At 31.6% G+C, this 17,999-nt stretch overlaps 1 protein-coding gene across 13 annotated transcripts in view; it reads left to right on the forward strand.

The window, feature by feature from the left end:
• Positions 1-17,999, forward strand: part of LOC129757875 (potassium voltage-gated channel subfamily H member 7-like) — a 505,815-nt gene that overhangs the window by 456,151 nt on the left and 31,665 nt on the right. For all 13 annotated transcript variants that reach the window (XM_055755238.1, XM_055755232.1, XM_055755237.1 and 10 more), the window contains 3 exons: positions 3,370-3,493; positions 12,016-12,136; positions 12,477-12,595. In XM_055755238.1, the coding sequence (XP_055611213.1) occupies positions 3,370-3,493; positions 12,016-12,136; positions 12,477-12,595 (364 nt within the window). The remainder of the gene's footprint in view (positions 1-3,369; positions 3,494-12,015; positions 12,137-12,476; positions 12,596-17,999) is intronic.

The raw sequence follows: 17,999 nt of genomic DNA on the forward strand, positions 1-17,999 counted from the left end.
GGAAACGCTAAGATCCTGGTAGTAATTACGGGTGGAGGAGCGACTTCTACGGTCAGAACGTGGGCTGAAGGTTTTGCGTTTTTGATTTCCGAGTTCGATAGGAGAGGTAGAGGTCCTTTTGCTGTTAGTTAGATGGTTCAAGACTTGGAGTTCTATATCAAGTTCAAGATTTGTATTCGATTGTTTTTTCCTTCTTTATTTATTTGGCTAAGTTTTTCATTACTTGGAGTTCTAATTTGCTGTGGACTGGATGTTGGTGGGTTCATTGCCGCGTTGTATTGAATTGCTGAATTGTAAAGTCCCTCGAGCCTTGTGTAGTCTGCCTGCAATTTTTGGAACTGTGCCTGCTGATTATATAAAGCAGCTACGTCTTTCTGCAGTTTAGCGATAATGGCATCCTTTTGTTGCATTTCTGTGGATAAATTGTGACTGACGACGTTAGCGAAAGATGATCCAGTATGTGAACAGTTAGAACGTGTGTTTGTACTCCAAACAACTCCAACAAATCATTGGAGTATTATAGTACGGTTGAACTTGAGCTTTCCATTATTAGAAGCACCAGTCATAGTGCTTATGTGTTGTCAAAATTGTCAAAATTGTCAAAATTGTCAAAATTGTCAAAATTGTCAAAATTGTCAAAATTGTCAAAATTGTCAAAATTGTCAAAATTGTCAAAATTGTCAAAATTGTCAAAATTGTTAAAATTGTCAAAATTGTTAAAATTGTAAAAATTGTCAAAATTGTCAAAATTGTCAAAATTGTCAAAATTGTCAAAATTGTCAAAATTGTCAAAATTGTCAAAATTGTCAAAATTGTCAAAATTGTCAAAATTGTCAAAATTGTCAAAATTGTCAAAATTGTCAAAATTGTCAAAATTGTCAAAATTGTCAAAATTGTCAAAATTGTCAAAATTGTCAAAATTGTCAAAATTGTCAAAATTGTCAAAATTGTCAAAATTGTCAAAATTGTAAAAATTGTCAAAATTGTCAAAATTGTCAAAATTGTCAAAATTGTCAAAATTGTCAAAATTGTTAAAATTATCAAAATTGTCAAAATTGTCAAAATTGTCAAAATTGTCAAAATTGTCAAAATTGTCAAAATTGTCAAAATTGTAAAAATTGTAAAAATTGTCAAAATTGTAAAAATTGTAAAAATTGTCAAAATTGTCAAAATTGTCAAAATTGTCAAAATTATCAAAATTGTCAAAATTGTCAAAATTGTCAAAATTGTCAAAATTGTCAAAATTGTCAAAATTGTCAAAATTGTCAAAATTGTCAAAATTGTCAAAATTGTCAAAATTGTCAAAATTGTCAAAATTGTCAAAATTGTCAAAATTGTCAAAATTGTCAAAATTGTCAAAATTGTCAAAATTGTCAAAATTGTCAAAATTGTCAAAATTGTCAAAATTGTCAAAATTGTCAAAATTGTCAAAATTGTCAAAATTGTCAAAATTGTCAAAATTGTCAAAATTGTCAAAATTGTCAAAATTGTCAAAATTGTCAAAATTGTCAAAGTTGTCAAAATTGTCAAAATTCTCAAAATTGTCACAATTGTCAAATTGTCAAAATTGTCAAAATTGTCAAAATTGTCAAAATTGTCAAAATTGTCAAAATTGTCAAAATTGTCAAAATTGTAAAAATTGTAAAAATTGTCAAAATTGTCAAAATTGTCAAAATTGTCAAAATTGTCAAAATTATCAAAATTGTCAAAATTGTCAAAATTGTCAAAATTGTCAAAATTGTCAAAATTGTCAAAATTGTCAAAATTGTCAAAATTGTCAAAATTGTCAAAATTGTCAAAATTGTCAAAATTGTCAAAATTGTCAAAATTGTCAAAATTGTCAAAATTGTCAAAATTGTCAAAATTGTCAAAATTGTCAAAATTGTCAAAATTGTCAAAATTGTCAAAATTGTCAAAATTGTCAAAATTGTCAAAATTGTCAAAATTGTCAAAATTGTCAAAATTGTCAAAATTGTCAAAATTGTCAAAATTGTCAAAATTGTCAAAATTGTCAAAATTGTCAAAATTGTCAAAATTGTCAAAATTGTCAAAATTGTCAAAATTGTCAAAATTGTCAAAATTGTCAAAATTGTCAAAATTGTCAAAATTGTCAAAATTGTCAAAATTGTCAAAATTGTCAAAATTGTCAAAATTGTCAAAATTGTCAAAATTGTCAAAATTGTCAAAATTGTCAAAATTGTCAAAATTGTCAAAATTGTCAAAATTGTCAAAACTGTCAAAATTGTCAAAATTGTCAAAATTGTCAAAATTGTCAAAATTGTCAAAATTGTCAAAATTGTCAAAATTGTCAAAATTGTCAAAATTGTCAAAATTTTCAAAATTGTCAAAATTGTCAAAATTGTCAAAATTGTCAAAATTGTCAAAATTGTCAAAATTGTCAAAATTGTCAAAATTGTCAAAATTTTCAAAATTGTCAAAATTGTCAAAATTGTCAAAATTGACAAAATTGACAAAATTGTCAAAATTGTCAAAATTGTCAAAATTGTCAAAATTGTCAAAATTGTTAAAATTGTCGTAATTCGATTTAAAAAGTAATAATCTTAAACAAAACCCTCAAATTTCTTAGTTGCTACCGGCTTATCTCGAAACCAGTTGAATACCATTAATCTTAAACCCAAACAACCAAACTAGGGACTTCACCTGGTTAAAGTTTCATCAGAAAGCTGCCTGCATTCATCGTTTGGGCCCGCAAACTGTAGACAAACACGAAAGGTAATAATCCATCAGGCAACGCCGCGGTGGAACCCAAGTTGGTTCTAAAACTTTTCTCCGAGCCAGACCGTAAGTTATGACTTTCCATCGTTGTGTGACAAAAGCTACTATTTCATCTGCTAAACGCACCATCAGAGCAAGGGTTACTAACTACTTGGCTTTCAGCTTTCTTCCCTCGACACATTTTAACTTAGAGCCTCCGACAATTTTTTCATGCCTTTAAGCCTCTTCAGAGTAGGTAGTACTGTGCCGTGCCAACATGTCAGCAAAATAAAAAAAAAACGCTGACATTTTTTTCACTTTAGGCCGAACAGGTAAACCAATGTGAGGGGGAAAATGAATTATACAGGTGACAGAAAAGTTTCACACGGAAAATCTCTGCCTCTACGCTCTACGCTCTCTCTTTTTTATCTCAAAACACTCACACAGTGTTGTTTCCTTCTTCATCGTGTTGTTTCTGCTGTGAGTTGGTGGAAAAAAGAGTTTCAAACTAATATTTAATTTTTTCCTTTTATTTTCTTCTTCCCTCCAACGATTCCGTTCTTGCACCTCACAAACTTGGTCCAAATTCGTTTATGGTGCGATGTTTTGGTTTTTCCGTCTCGGGGGTTTTTCCCTTTTCTTCCACTTACTCAGGTATGCGATAGGAAATGCCGAACGACCGTTTATGAAAAACAAAATCGGATGGCTGGACGCACTAGCTGAGGCCACCCAGGAGTACTACTATCCGAATAACACCGGTGGAGGTCCGTCGATAAAGGTAAGTCAAGTTGAGTTGGGTTGGGTTGGGTTGGGAAAAAATCCGAGCTTTAATAACCTTTGATGGAATTTGGGAGTTCCTAGACTGCTGCTGTTGTTGCTGGTGCTGGTAAACTAGAGGAATTTGTATCATACTGCTCACGATGGAAGCGGGTCAAATTTGATTTCGATCACTTCTGGCGATCGATAGGCGATAGCACAAAAAAAAGTTACGGGTTTGCAGGTGAAAAATTCATATCCTTATTATGGATTGGAACGAAGTTGATTCGATTTCAATCCGGTTTCAGCAATTAATTTTCTACATTTCTGAGTAGATATCATGGCCGTAAGAACGAGTGGGGGGGGTTTGAAGGTCCCTCAAAAGCAAGCGGGGTTACCCTATTCTACACAATAAAATTTAAATTCTGATTAAAATTGTGATGGTGAAGTAAGGTTCTTCGAGAGTAACAATCTTGACTCAGAACTTTTGTCAAACATTAAAAACTAATCCCAGGCTCAGAATTCAACTACAGTTTTTCAAAATTTTCTCAATATTGATAATAATTCATTTCTGTAGTTAAAATTCTAAATAAGATTTAAGTCATTCCAGAGGTTCTGGTTTCATATAAAAAAAACGAGATGGTCTTTGGGTTCTCGTTGATGTTGTTCGGTGATGTTTAGAAAAAAGATTTGCTTGTTTTTTACGTTTCGGTTTACTGCTTTATTTCAACCATCTTCAGAAACTGTTTTGTAATGTAAAATGAGGAGAAAAAAAAAATATTTTTTATAATAACTATAGCCTAATTTATAAAACGTTAAAGTACAAAAGTAAAAACACTTTGTGTTTTCATAATTCGGATTCTGTATCCATTTTAGGATTCTTGATTTTCGGTTCGAAGTTCGAGTCATCATAAAAATTAAAATAAAAGCATTATTTGAAATCGTCGTTTAAAATTGGATTTTGATTTCATTCAAAATTTGATTTATAATTTTTGAAACTCATTTTCAATATTTAGAGAATGTTTTCCCGAATATGTAAAAAAAAAACTTAGTAACCACTTTGAGTTTATGTTATATATTCAGATTCTTAATTCTTGAAAAATTTTCCTATGGAAGATTCAAAAATAACAAAGTAAGAATAACGAATCTGGATATGAAACAAAAACTCGGGTTGGTTAATTTTTTTCATATTTGGAAAAATATTCTCTAGATATTGAAAATACGTATGAATTTAATTTAATTTACAAACTATATCAATAACTTTGAAGTAAAAAAAAACACTGAAAATTATATTATTGTGATCAAAAAATATTATTATATCTATCAGAGCAAACGGAAAAAAAATCCTCAGATAAAGGGAGGGGTATGTTTTGGTGACCTTTTTTCTATTATTTACATGATAAAAAAAATATTATTTTCTAATACTATTTAAGGGTGCTTAATCGGTATAGCGCACGGCACCCTTCCAAATAAATGAAATTCAAATCAAATCTAATACTATTTGATTACACTAGTTTACAGCATTTTTGAACTAAGTAAACTGAATATCATTTTTAATCTGAAATCGGGCGCTTAATCCGAAAATGAAATTCAAAAAAACCTCAGTAGAACAGTTTTTGAGTAATGCTCCAAATATGAAAATTTGTAAAAATAAAAAAAGTACTTGCTTTCGATCACCCGAACTTTATTTTTACGTATTATCAAGAGTATTGATTATATTAGTGACTTTATGATAGAAAAAAAAATATAAAAAACGTTTATTTTTGGAGGTAATTTTGATTCAGCAATAGTTTTAGACTTGATGGTAACATTTAAAAATCTGATTTTCTATTAAAATGTCAGTTCAAAACCAAGATTTCAAGTGGATATTTTGCAATCTTCGAGTGAAATATTTGTCTCAATTTAGACTTAAAGAAAATTGTTCGTAAAAAAATTGCTTTTTACTAAAAAGCGATCGGCTTGTGAAGAAAAATGTTATTTGTGAAAAACCAGTATTTTTTGTTCCTCCCGAGCTAAATATCTTAAAATTCTATTCACGTTTGAAGCTCCAGCAACCCCTCCCCATGGTCAGACCTATCTGAAATTTGGCATGTGACCTTCGGGTAAGCTAAAAATAAATTTTGACTTAGAGCGAGTGAGATTTACTACGTTTAATTCTTCCTATACTATGATTAGTACACTGCGATTCGTTAAATTACACTAAGTTTTTTTTTTTACGCGGTATGAATTCCGTCGTTAACGTAAAGGACTTGAAATATTTTCGCTCAAAGAACGTGTTGATTCACGAGAGTCGTGTAGAAAAATCATATCCATGGCAAAAAACCGCGTAAAAAGAAGCCGTGTTAGAAAAACAGAGCAAAATTAAACCGCGTAAAAAAAATACCTAAGTTTATTAAAAAATGCGAAAATTACTGCTATGGTAAAGTAACCATAACTTCTTCAATTTTCTACCGATTTTTAAAAATAATAACTGACATTTAAAACCAATAGAAAATCGGATTTTCTAAATGTTACCATCAAGTCTAAAACTATCGCTGAAACAAAATTATCTCTAAAAAAACGTTTTTTATAATTTTTTTCTATCATAAAGTCACTAATATAATCAATACTCTTGATCGTACATAAAAATAAAGTTCGGGTGATTGAAAGCAAATTTATTCACCTCTAATATACAAAAAAGAGATTTCAAATTAATTTTTCGCAGTTCGAGATATTTGAATCTAAGTTCAAGTACTTTTTTTATTTTTCCAAAATTTCATATTTGGAGCATAACTCAAAAACTGTTCTACTGGGTTTTTTTTTTTAATTTCATTTTCGGATTCAGCGCCCGATTCCACATTAAAAATATTGATCGATTAATAAAGTTTGCGATTTTTTTTAAAATTTTGTAAGCTAGTATTGTTAATTAAGAAATTAATTTTTAAATATTTTTATTAAATCAACAAAATTAAAAAAAAAATAAAAACATGTTTAATAGAATCTAAAAAATATTACAACAAAATATACAAATAAATTTAATTTTTTTTTTTAATGTTAAAAATTAAAAAAAAAACAAAGCGAGAAATTAAAAAAAAATAAAATTTATAAAATTAAAAAAAAAGTTAGAGAAACTTAAAAAAAATTTAAAAAAATTAAATATAGCTAAAAACATAAAAAAGGAAGAAAAAAAAATTAATTAGAAAAAAATCTTAATAAGGGCTTATGATATAGCTCAGTAGGCAAGTCCATTGCTTCCTAGCCGATGTTCGTGAGTTCGAGCCTAAGAGTAAACATCGATCACAGTTGTAGCGGAGAAGTTTTTCAATGACTATCCGCCAACTACATCGTTGATTTAAGTTGCGAATGCCGTAAAGATGTTAAAACGACTATAATCGAAACAAAAAAAAAGAAAAAAAATCCTTACAAAATTTAAAAATCAATAATCTAAAAGAACATGAAACATTTAAAAGAAAAAAACAGAAATTTCAACAAAATAAAAAAAAACCATTCGATTGTTGAAAAAATTGCAAAAAAAAAATACAAAAAAAATAAATTATCAAAAAAATTAAGTTAAAATATAAAAAAAAACTAAAATGAAAATAATTTTAAGAAATGAAAAAAAATTGAAAAAACTGAAAAAAAATTTAAAAAAATTTATAAAAAACATTGAAAAAGAAAATAAATTTGAAAAAAATAAAAAATAAATTAATGAATTTAAAAACAATTGGATATCGAAAGGAAAGTAGTAGAACAAATTGTTGAAAATAACAAAAATGGAAACAAATATTTTTTTAAATTACAAAAAAATTAAAAAGAAACAAAAAAGAACATGAAAATGAAATTGAACATAACAAAACAATTTTTTTTTAATTTAAAATAATAGTTTTAAAATAAAAAAAAGCAAATTTCAAAAAAAAATTTAAAAAATGAAAAAAAAAATTCTACACACAGCAGAATAACAATTTAAAAAACAATATTAATAATAAAATATGAAATTAACCATCTTTCATTCAAGTTTAGAAGGAAAAAGCTTGAATAGCACTTCAATTCAAAAGATGTTTTTGGTATCCATTATTGAATTTTTTGTTATTGAAGAAATAGCGAAAATCTTCATTCCTTGTTACTTCTTATAGGGAAATAATAATATCATTTTAAAGATGTAATAACATCATTGATTTTATGTTTCAGTTACCTGTTCAAAAGATCTCGACGATACAAGGGAAGGTCCCTGTCAAGGTTGCCGAAATCTGTAGTTTCACAGAATTTTAAGCAAATTTTTATCACAGAATCTGTGTCACAGAACACAGAATTTTAAAATACTCACAGATTTCACAGAATTTCCAAAATTAAAATCTAGATACTTTACTTTCAAATAAAAAAAAAGTATGATAGGGTAGTTTAAATTGATTTTATCCAACGTAAATGTAAACAAACTCCCAATTTTAACATGAATTTTCAATAAAATTAAAGGAAATAACAGCACAGAAATCCATCACAGAATTGATAGGAAAAATCACAGAGAGTCAGAATTTTTAAGCTAAAAACACAGAATTTTTTTCGGCAACTTTGGTCACTTTGAGGCTTAGAGAATCTTCCATAGAAGGAAAAGTTATGAAGAGAAAAATTTCAAGAAAAAAGAAGCATAAATATATAGCTAACGAGCCAATGTTCGAATCTACTCAACATGCAATAGGAGGTTTCTGTGCATCCTTTGTGTTTCATAACTTTTTCCTCCCATCTTAGTGACTTTTCTTGTCTTGTCTTGTCTTGTCAAGATCTTTGTAACCGCATATTGCACATCCAGGTGCATCTGAAAATGATGTTTCATACATTTTTTTCCGGTTTGGGTTTTTATTGTTTACTTAAACTTGACGTCAGATTTAATGCATGATTCACAGTATCAAAGACGTACCCACTTTAAACGTTGAATGTTGCAGAAAGTTTTGATTTGATGGAAAAATTCATTGTTTTAAAAACCCTTACTCTTTATGTTAAAGAAGACTGCCACATTAAATTTAATTTCAATGGCAATCTTCTTCAACAGATTATTGGTTTGATTTTGGATTGCACAAAATTTTCTTTTTTTTCAAGTAAGGCTTTCATCCTTAATAATTCAATTGTAATTTTTATCCTTTATAAATTTCAGCATTTCATTCAAATAAAAAATTTCACAAAGAATTCTGTCTACATTGAAAATGACTCTTAAGAGAATTGGGAATCTTTTAAGTGTTAAAAAAAATAAAATAAAATAAATAAATATCTAACACCGTAGGCCTCGAAATTAAAATTGGTAAGGATTGTCAATTACGGTATTGAAATTTCAACAATCAAGATTTAAACAATATAACAGGCAATTCACGCAACAAAAGTACCTAAACCGAATAACTTTTTTTGGGAAAATTCATAAAGAGCCGAATATCGATTTAAGGATAAGATTTTTATAAAACACTAACTAAATAAGTTTAACATCGCAACAGCAAATAACTAAACTGAAGTTGGCTTTATTCCAAAGTATTTGATCCTCTATTAGTTTGTATTTGAGTTTAGAAGCCACATTTTTTAATGTAAATAATTTTGAGCAGTTTTCAAAAGGTTTTGCAAAGAACACTGGGTAAGTCAGATGATTTTTAAATTTTAAGGTAGGTTTTGACAAATTGATAAAAAATTTTGGACATCAGAACAGCTGTTCATAAGTCACTCTATATTTCAGTTTTAGTTTTGTATTTCACGGCATAAACATTCTATGAAAACTAATATTATTTGAAGAATATCCGTACTACTTATTTACTTATAAATTTTGAATTCTGTTTTTTAAATCAATATTGCACACGATCCTTGTTTATTTTTAGTAAAAGATGAGAGAAAACCTAATATTTTCATTTTTTTTTTCTGGATAACCTGATTTTAAAATAACAACAAAAATATAACTTAGAAAATTTTTGTGAATTCAATTGAAATTACAAACTGGGCAGGGAGATGGGGGGTGGTTCGTTACATATTTTTATCTTTGACATTTGTTTTCAAATAATACATGATTTAAATAAAATTAAAAATATTGTTTTCTATTACCACAGACAGATTCCTTAAAAATAGCTAACTTTAATCACTTATAAAGCTACAAAATAAACAACTTAACGTTATAAACTCCATGTTTTTATAACGTTGAAACCTGCCTGATTCAAATGCAACCAAAAAATGAACCGAATTCAACCGAACTAGAAAGATACAGGTGTTCGAAAACAGCTATTTTTTCTTAGTTTTTCCGATCTAACTCGTTTCAGTCTAAATATTTTTATTAAGTGTGTTCCACAAAACTGTTCGATTTTAAGTGACTCAAAACTCTTTCAAACATATCTTGCTCGAATAAGCTCGGCCTGGAAAGATGTCGTTAAAATACTGAAAATTTTGATAAGAAATATTTTTTTATTTTGAACCCTTCTAACTTTTTTGGGTTAGCTTCTACGATGTTGACGTTTTCAACAAAATTGCTACATTTTTTACAATCTAAAAACTTGCCAAAGACATAAGTGCTCTAAAATGAAAAATACAAAAAAAAATTTCTATCTCACTGCTAGGTGATTTAATCATTTTTATCAAAAGCTCATTTTAAAGTACTTTGAATGTAGGTAAAATGTCCCGAAGACACTATGGGTCTAAAACGCTCCGTTTTGGCGTAAACAATTTTGATCACCTTTTTACATCGTTTCCCTTTGTGCGCCGGGCCTAGCCAAACTTTTGCCATTTTCTTTCAATTTGTAAGAAAAACTTATACTATTTTCAAATATAATAAGCTGAATTTATTAAACTTTTGAAAAAATTCATAGATTTTAACCATCAATGAAAATAAATCTAATTTTCGAAAGTTATAGTAAAATGTAGATTAACATTTTGCGGTTTAAATCGGATTCATGCAAACTCGATCCTAGCTTGAGATTTTAGTGTATTATTTGGCTCTTGAAAAAATTGCTTAATAATGTTGAACAATACGCCAAAAACATACGAAATTACCTGCAATTTCTCTTAGAAATTACTCTTGTTTTTTTTTTCTTTCATCAAATACTTCCAATTAAAAATCATTTTCTGTGGATGCTTTTTTTCAATTAAAAACCAGAGTTTTTCATAAGACAAAACTTGCAAAATAATCTAAAACTGTACTTGATTTTTGTAATTTTCAGCGGAATTCAGTTAAAAAAATGAATCAATCCGAATTATAAGCCAGCAATATCTGTTAATTTGAATTACTTATCGATAAAGACATGATAAAAAATGTATTTTGATTATGGAACTCATTTAAGAGCTGAATCAGAATTAGAATTTTGAATTGTAATTTTGAATCTGAATTTCTAACCTAAATTCATAATTTCTGTTTCGGAATTTAAATTTTAAATCTGTTTCCTGAGATTTACAAAAAAAACCGGTTTCCGAATGTAGATTTTAGATAAAAATTTGGTTCAAGGCCCTCAATCATGAACCCATAACCATAATTCTGATGTTGATTTTTTATTTCATTTATGTATTTCTTTTCAGACTGGCAAATTTCAATAGAAATAAAAGCTTCAAATAATGAATCTGTACATTTTTAAGCTTCAATTTAGCGCAATTTATGTAAAAATCTTAAAAATGAATAATCAAAAATTAGTAGAGAAAAATAATTTTTAAACTTTTTTTTAATTTATTTTATAATTTAGGCAATTTATGTAAAATAACTAAAAAATTAATAATTAATATATTAATTAAATTTCCGAGAGAACCCTCTGCCGCACCAATCTTTATAATGAACCTTAGAATTTATCTTTTCTTCAATTTATGTGCCTTCAAGAAGAATATGTTCCTTACTACAAAAGCTTATGGTACTCTCTATTTCGAAAGTGAACCACAGTTCTATCCTTTTAACTATAAAAACTATTTGCCAGAGGTAGGACTAGAAGTTACTTTGCGTGACAAGAGTGGCTGAAAACGGAACGGATAGCATCTAGCTTCTACGTGGCAGCAGTAGTAGTGGCAGCAGTGGAAAAAAAACCAAAGAGGTGGACGTGTTTACGAGTCCGTCATGAAAAATTATTAACATTCAACGCTTTGTTGCTCTACCTTGCTTGTTGTGGGAAAAACTGTGTTAAAAATTATTCTCCTGGGACCAGTTCTCTTGTATTTACCAGCTAACAGAAACAGCAGCAGCAGTCGTATATTAATACCCAAACATATTAACAGAGGGCGAAAGGCGTTCCGACTTCTCTCTGGATATTGCTCCCGGGCATGTTTGCCGGTGGCCAGCGCTCATAAATATTCATAACTTCGTGCAACATATAGTTTTCATGGATCGATTTCTTTTCTCGTTGTCGTTTTTTTTTTCGCTCAACCATTTTTCTGCGGCACGATTTTGCGACCCTGTTGCTCCTTGTTGGGTGTCCTGCCGGGGGATTTTGTGTTGATGGATTTAAACCTTTCCCAATGGACGCATCCGGCTGTTGATTGAAAAAACAACGCCCATCAACTCCGGCTTATGACTGGAAAATCCGGTACCATGGTCAACAAAAACAAATACAAATGTCACCGAAACTTCAACAGTCACGATATGTGACCGCACTGTACTTCACCTTTACCTCACTAACGTCGGTCGGATTTGGCAACGTGGCACCGAATACGGACGCCGAGAAAATATTCACGATATGCGTGATGCTCGTTGGATGTAAGTATCGGAATGACCTTTTATGGAGCTGTAAAACGTGATTCCTGGTGCAGCCAAGGTCCTGTCCCAAGTCCAGATACCAAAACAGCAGTAATTTCCCCATCCCATACTTCCTTTTACGACTTCCTACCGAAAAAAAAAATTATTGTATACCAACTACCATCCTCCTCGTTTAATATCCGAACTCAATTAATCGTGACTCCCCCTAGATTAGAGTCAAACAACAGTGATTGCCCCAAGTCCGCTAACGAATTTATATTTTCTTCTCCGTCTCCCCCGTCTTGGCATCGAATTAATCAAAAACCTACCGACAACGCCCAAACAACCATGCCGAAATTAGCTCTCATGTACGCCAGCATCTTCGGTAACGTTTCGGCCATCATTCAGCGGCTCTATTCCGGCACGGCCCGGTATCACACGCAAATGCTGCGGGTGCGGGAGTTTATTAGATTTCATCAGGTGAGTACTTGTTCTTTTTTTTCGATAAAGGAATCGTTTTCACTTTAAGAATTGACCAAAAGTCTACGGTAGTTTAAATTTACCTTCATCTTCAAAATTTTCGTTATGATTATCAATAAGTATTGTTAACCATATGAAGTACCTTGGCAAACAGTTAACCACAGTAGAATGTACCTTGGCAAACAGTCATAGGCAACGACAACATAGACTCCAATACTGTATTTGGATTCTTTCAAAAACAGCGAAGACATTACTACTCAAAATTGTACAACACGGTTTATGAAAGCTGCCTCTTCCCTATTCAATGTTTTCAAATAACTTATATGAACTTTAGAAGCCTCATCTAAACCCGAACTTCTGTTTATATAATCGGTCGTAAGTCAAACAGATTGCATTGAACTTTTTGACTTTTCAGCATTGGTAAAATTGGAAATTTTTATAATTCTCAGTAATTAGTGTAACATTGGCACAATTCTCTTGTAGAACTTTGTAACATATTTTTATTCTTCAGACAGTCTATGTTGAACACACTTTTAAGATTTTAAGAAATTGTGACTATTTTATCCTAGCTGGCAATCAACGTTAATTGACGTCAAAGCACATTCGGCGAGTGAAATCCATCTTGTTCACTGTTCCATTGTCAATGAATCCACATTACTTTTAACAGCATATAAAGTGAGGTGCAATTTACTTTTCTTCAATAACCGGTTTTTTTCCAATATTTAATCGGTACGCTGATTAAACTATGTTCAATACTTCAGAAAATGGTTTCAGTAACAAATCAACTTCTACTGGTTTTGTTTCAGAACATTTTTTTTCTCAGAAATTCAGAAGTAAGCTGTCATTTTTTCACATTTTTTATGACGAAACAAAGCAGTTTTAGCATGACTGTTTACCTGACAAACGGTAACCATTACTCTCTGGAGCCACCTTCTTTTTAATATTAACATCTGCATTATCTGCAATTTTCGGTAAAAATAAAACTATTTTTTGAATGTTTGAAAACTTCATCGCTTGTGTCAGGGGGAGCTCAATGCAACTGCTTGGTCAGTCAAAGAAATTTTTCACGACCGAATAAAAATGCTATTGAGCCTTGCGATAAATTAGTTCATGTAAATTCATAAACTTTGCATTGTGGCTCTTTAAAATGTATCACGTTAAAAGTAAAAGCCAGAAATCTTATACAGACCTTCTCAGCGTGCTGTTTCTTAAAAATACTTTTCAATAGTTTTCCGAGCGAACCTTTTGGCAAAATTATAACAAATTTTGCTATCACGCCATAACAGCCAAATTCGACATAAGGACACAGCAAAAATGGGAGTACAAATTTTCAAACTTGGTTATTAAAATAATACCAAATTTAACTTAAAATGAGACCCCAACTACGTTTTTTGGTTTGTCAGGGAAGCCCTATGTCATTTTCAGCTCATTTGGTTAAATCTAAGGGGTCGCTCAAAGAGCCTCAAGCTTGTATGGAAAGTTGGCGCCATTTGTTCTAGCAAAACTGCAAAACTCACTTTTTAGTTCTAATTTGTATGCTTTTAGTTCTAATTTGTATACTTAGTTTCACACAATACCTGTAGACCGTCAGATGGTTGAAGTTATGACAAAAAATAACTTATTAAGGATACAGTGGCATAGCGTCTTCTTACAGAGTAAGGAACAATTTCAGCGCCCAAAGTTTTTATTCCAGAGCATGATTCTATTATATAAGAAAGGTTGCTGAAATCACAGAAAAATCTGTAATTTCCCAGAATTTTGTGCGAATTTTTATCACAGAATCGGTGTCACAGAACACATAATTTTGAAATATTCACAAAAATCACAATTTTTTTCAATTTTGAATGGATTTCAAAAATTAAAACTTTTTTGGTCAACATAAAATATTAATTTCACTCGTTGAATTAGAAAAGTATGATAAAATTTATTATGTTAATTGATTTTTCACAACTAAAATGTAAAAGAGGAACAATTTCTCATCAACTTTCAATGAAATTAAAGGAAAAGGCATCACAGAAAACCATCACCGAATTTTTGGGTAAAATCACAGATTGTAAGAATTTTTTTTTTCTCAAAAACGCAGAATTTTTTTTCGGCAACCTTGCATATAAGGCCTTCATATGCAAAAGGGTATAAGTGCAAAAACAACCTTTTTGTAGTTAATAATGCCAAACAGTTTTTTTCAAATTTCAAACTGCATTTGATGATTTTTCAGATTTTTACAATTTTATTAACATACTTTAACGTTAGAAAGAAAAAAAAAATTCGAAAAATTAATGAAAAATGGCCTAACACAAAAAACGTAAAAGTCTGTTTTTCGGAATCTGCTTTTATGCGCTTATACCCTTTTGGCTCTACGCGCCTCATATTAAACAATAATTCTACGTAGCTTCCGCGAAATTACAAAATTTTGACATTAAACGTAAGTGTTATGATAAATTAGTTTTAGACCTCAGGCTACTACAGAAAATTTGCTTTTCAAAGTTATACTTAATATGTTCAGGTATTTTTAATTTTTTTAACTTTTTCCAACTTTTCAGTATGCTCCAAAAGTTATTAATTTTCGTTGAATAGGAATCGTCCGTGGTCTAAAAATTCACAACAGATTCCCTGAGAAAAAAGGAGAAAAAAAGCCTAGTCGCAACAGGTAGTGGTTTCCTAAGGTGGTTCCATAAGGTAGCCAGATTTTTTTTTCAGATCGTATCCGGGCCGGACAAATCCGGGCTATTTTATCAAAAATCTGGCAAAGTCCGGACATTTGATTACGAAATTTTTGACCAAAAATACGGGCAATATCCGGGCAACTTTGGTCAAAATCCAGGAGTTACTCACCAATAATTAAGAAAAAAATACTTGGTAAAAAATTTGTCCATCGTCATTCGTCAGCAGATTTTAAATCGTACTTTAGGCTTCCAAAAAACCTTCCATGATTATTTTTATGAAACTCGCTCAAAAAATTTCATTCTGGACGCATAAGTAAAAATTTTTACTACACAATTAGTTTTTTTTTATTAATTCGAGAGTAAAAATAAGATTAAATTTGGGCAAAATCCGGGCTCTTTCAATGAAATCCGATAACCGGGACGGACCGGACTATTGACAAAGTTTCATACTAAATATCCGGGCAAACCTGTACAAACCAGGCAATCTGGCAACCTTACTCATGCAGGTTCGAGAATTGAATCATTAATTAGTATTGTCACCTGATACAGCTCCAGAATCGTCCTTTCCGTCGAACAGCCTGTCACTTTGCTGTGTTTTCATATGGTTTAGGCTCTCCTATTTGAACGGGACTATTTTGTTATAATTGTAAATAAATCTCACTCAACAGTAGTTAAAATTTACACCGGATATTGACCAACGCTAGAAAAAAAAATGAGTAAATTAAAACGCTGCCTGAGTAACAGACAAGGAAATCAATATCTTTATTATAATTTTTTTTTTTTTGAAAAAAAATGTCACTTTAAACTTGTTTCTAATTTTACAGTTTGAAAAATGTTTTTCGGTTCATCATATTAACCACATACTCGTAGGCGAGCGCGTTAAAAGATTTTTTTAGAAGATTTGCCACTTGTTAAAAGACATACACCGTCTTGGCCAATTAAGGCTTTACAGACTGAATAAATGACGTGGACAACTTAAGATTAACATTTAACACCCAGTACCGAGATGGGAATCGAACTCATGCCATCAGTGAACCAGCGATTACCGTTTTACCACGCTAACCACTCGACCACCGAGACGTACAAACGTACAAACACTTGTAGCGTAGGAGTCGAAATTGCGCAGTTGCTTCATAAAAATAAAAAATTTAAAACAGGAAAGTTCCTCTGGAAAGTTTCATCCAAACTCATAAGCGTAGATCCTTCCATTTTACTGTCTTTCTAGGGTACTGAAAATTATACTGATAGTTCAGTATTCCTTCAAACATTCCCGTTTTCGCTAAAATTACACAAGAAAAACTTTCACAAGAAGAATGTATGTTAATTTTACATCAGAGGTGCCAGGTGTTCTAATTGTACTGATTTCAATGAAATATGAAAATCATTCTGGAGACCTGGCTTTAGCTGAATCTTTTTCACTCTGCCTCTCTAAAGTAAGCTCGATTTGCTCTCCGGCAGACGACATACTCATCATCGGTGACTTCAATCTACCTGGTTTGAAATGGTGCTCCTCCCCAAGCGGCTTTTTATTTTCGGATCCTGCTCGTTCTTCATTCTCGGCATCCTCCAACATCTTCCTAGACTCCTTGAGTATCGCGACTCTTCGACAGATCAACAAAATTGAAAACGAAAACGGCCGTATGCTTGATCTCTGCTTCGTGAACGAAGAGATCAAGAATCCGGCGATTGAATCTGCTCCTGCTCCTCTTGTTAAAACTGTCCCGCATCATCCAGCCTTAGTGATTTCACTCGATATCACTAAAACACACGGCTCAGAAGAGAAAATCGCTTCCTTCTATCACGATTTTAAGAACGTTGACTTCGAAGCTATATCCCTCGTCCTGCAATCCGTGGATTGGGAGGCTGAGCTCGATTTCTCTAATCCCAATACAGCTGCTGAGACGTTTGCGAACATCCTGAATTATATCATCGATCGTCATGTGCCGAAACGCAGCACGGCTACCAATCTACGGACCCCCTGGGTTACCGGGAGTCTTCGGAGACTTAAGACGGCCAAGCAGCGCGCACTACGCAACTACAACAAGCACAAGTCCCTCTACACTAAGGACATACATATATCGCAAATTGAATTCTGCCTATAAGAAAGCCAGTAAGCGTTGCTACCAGAGTTATATTAATCGGTTACAACAGAATTTCAAGAGCAGTCCGAAATCTTTTTGGAAGCATGTGAAAAATCAGCGGAGAGAATCAGGGCTTCCGTCTCACATGTTCGTGAACAGCAACACAGTGAACTCTGATCCCGAAATTTGTGATCTATTTGCCGAGAAGTTCTCTAGCATTTTTACAACTGGATCCATTTCTCCTGAGCAACTGGTTAGAGCAGTGAGAAATATATTGCCTATTGGTTCTTCGTTTAACGGTATCATAATCGACGATGCATCCATATCGAAAGCGACAGCTAAGCTGAAAAACTCTACATCTATGGGCCCGGATGGTATACCTGCGACTTTTTTGAAGCGTTTTATGCCACTTTTGCTGTCTCCTATTCGGCTTATTTTCCAATCATCGCTGGATGTTGGAATCTTTCCCTCACTGTGGAAGGAAGCCTACATGTTTCCTGTTCACAAGAAGGGTGACAAGAGAGATGTTAACAACTACCGCGGAATTTCAGCTCTATGCGCGATAGCCAAATTCTTTGAATTGGTTATCTTGGATCCCATTAATTCGTTCTTCAAGCACCAGCTTTCCAATGATCAACACGGGTTCATGCCTAAACGATC

This window comes from Uranotaenia lowii, chromosome 3 (genome assembly GCF_029784155.1).
Source record: "Uranotaenia lowii strain MFRU-FL chromosome 3, ASM2978415v1, whole genome shotgun sequence".
NCBI lineage: Eukaryota > Metazoa > Arthropoda > Insecta > Diptera > Culicidae > Uranotaenia > Uranotaenia lowii.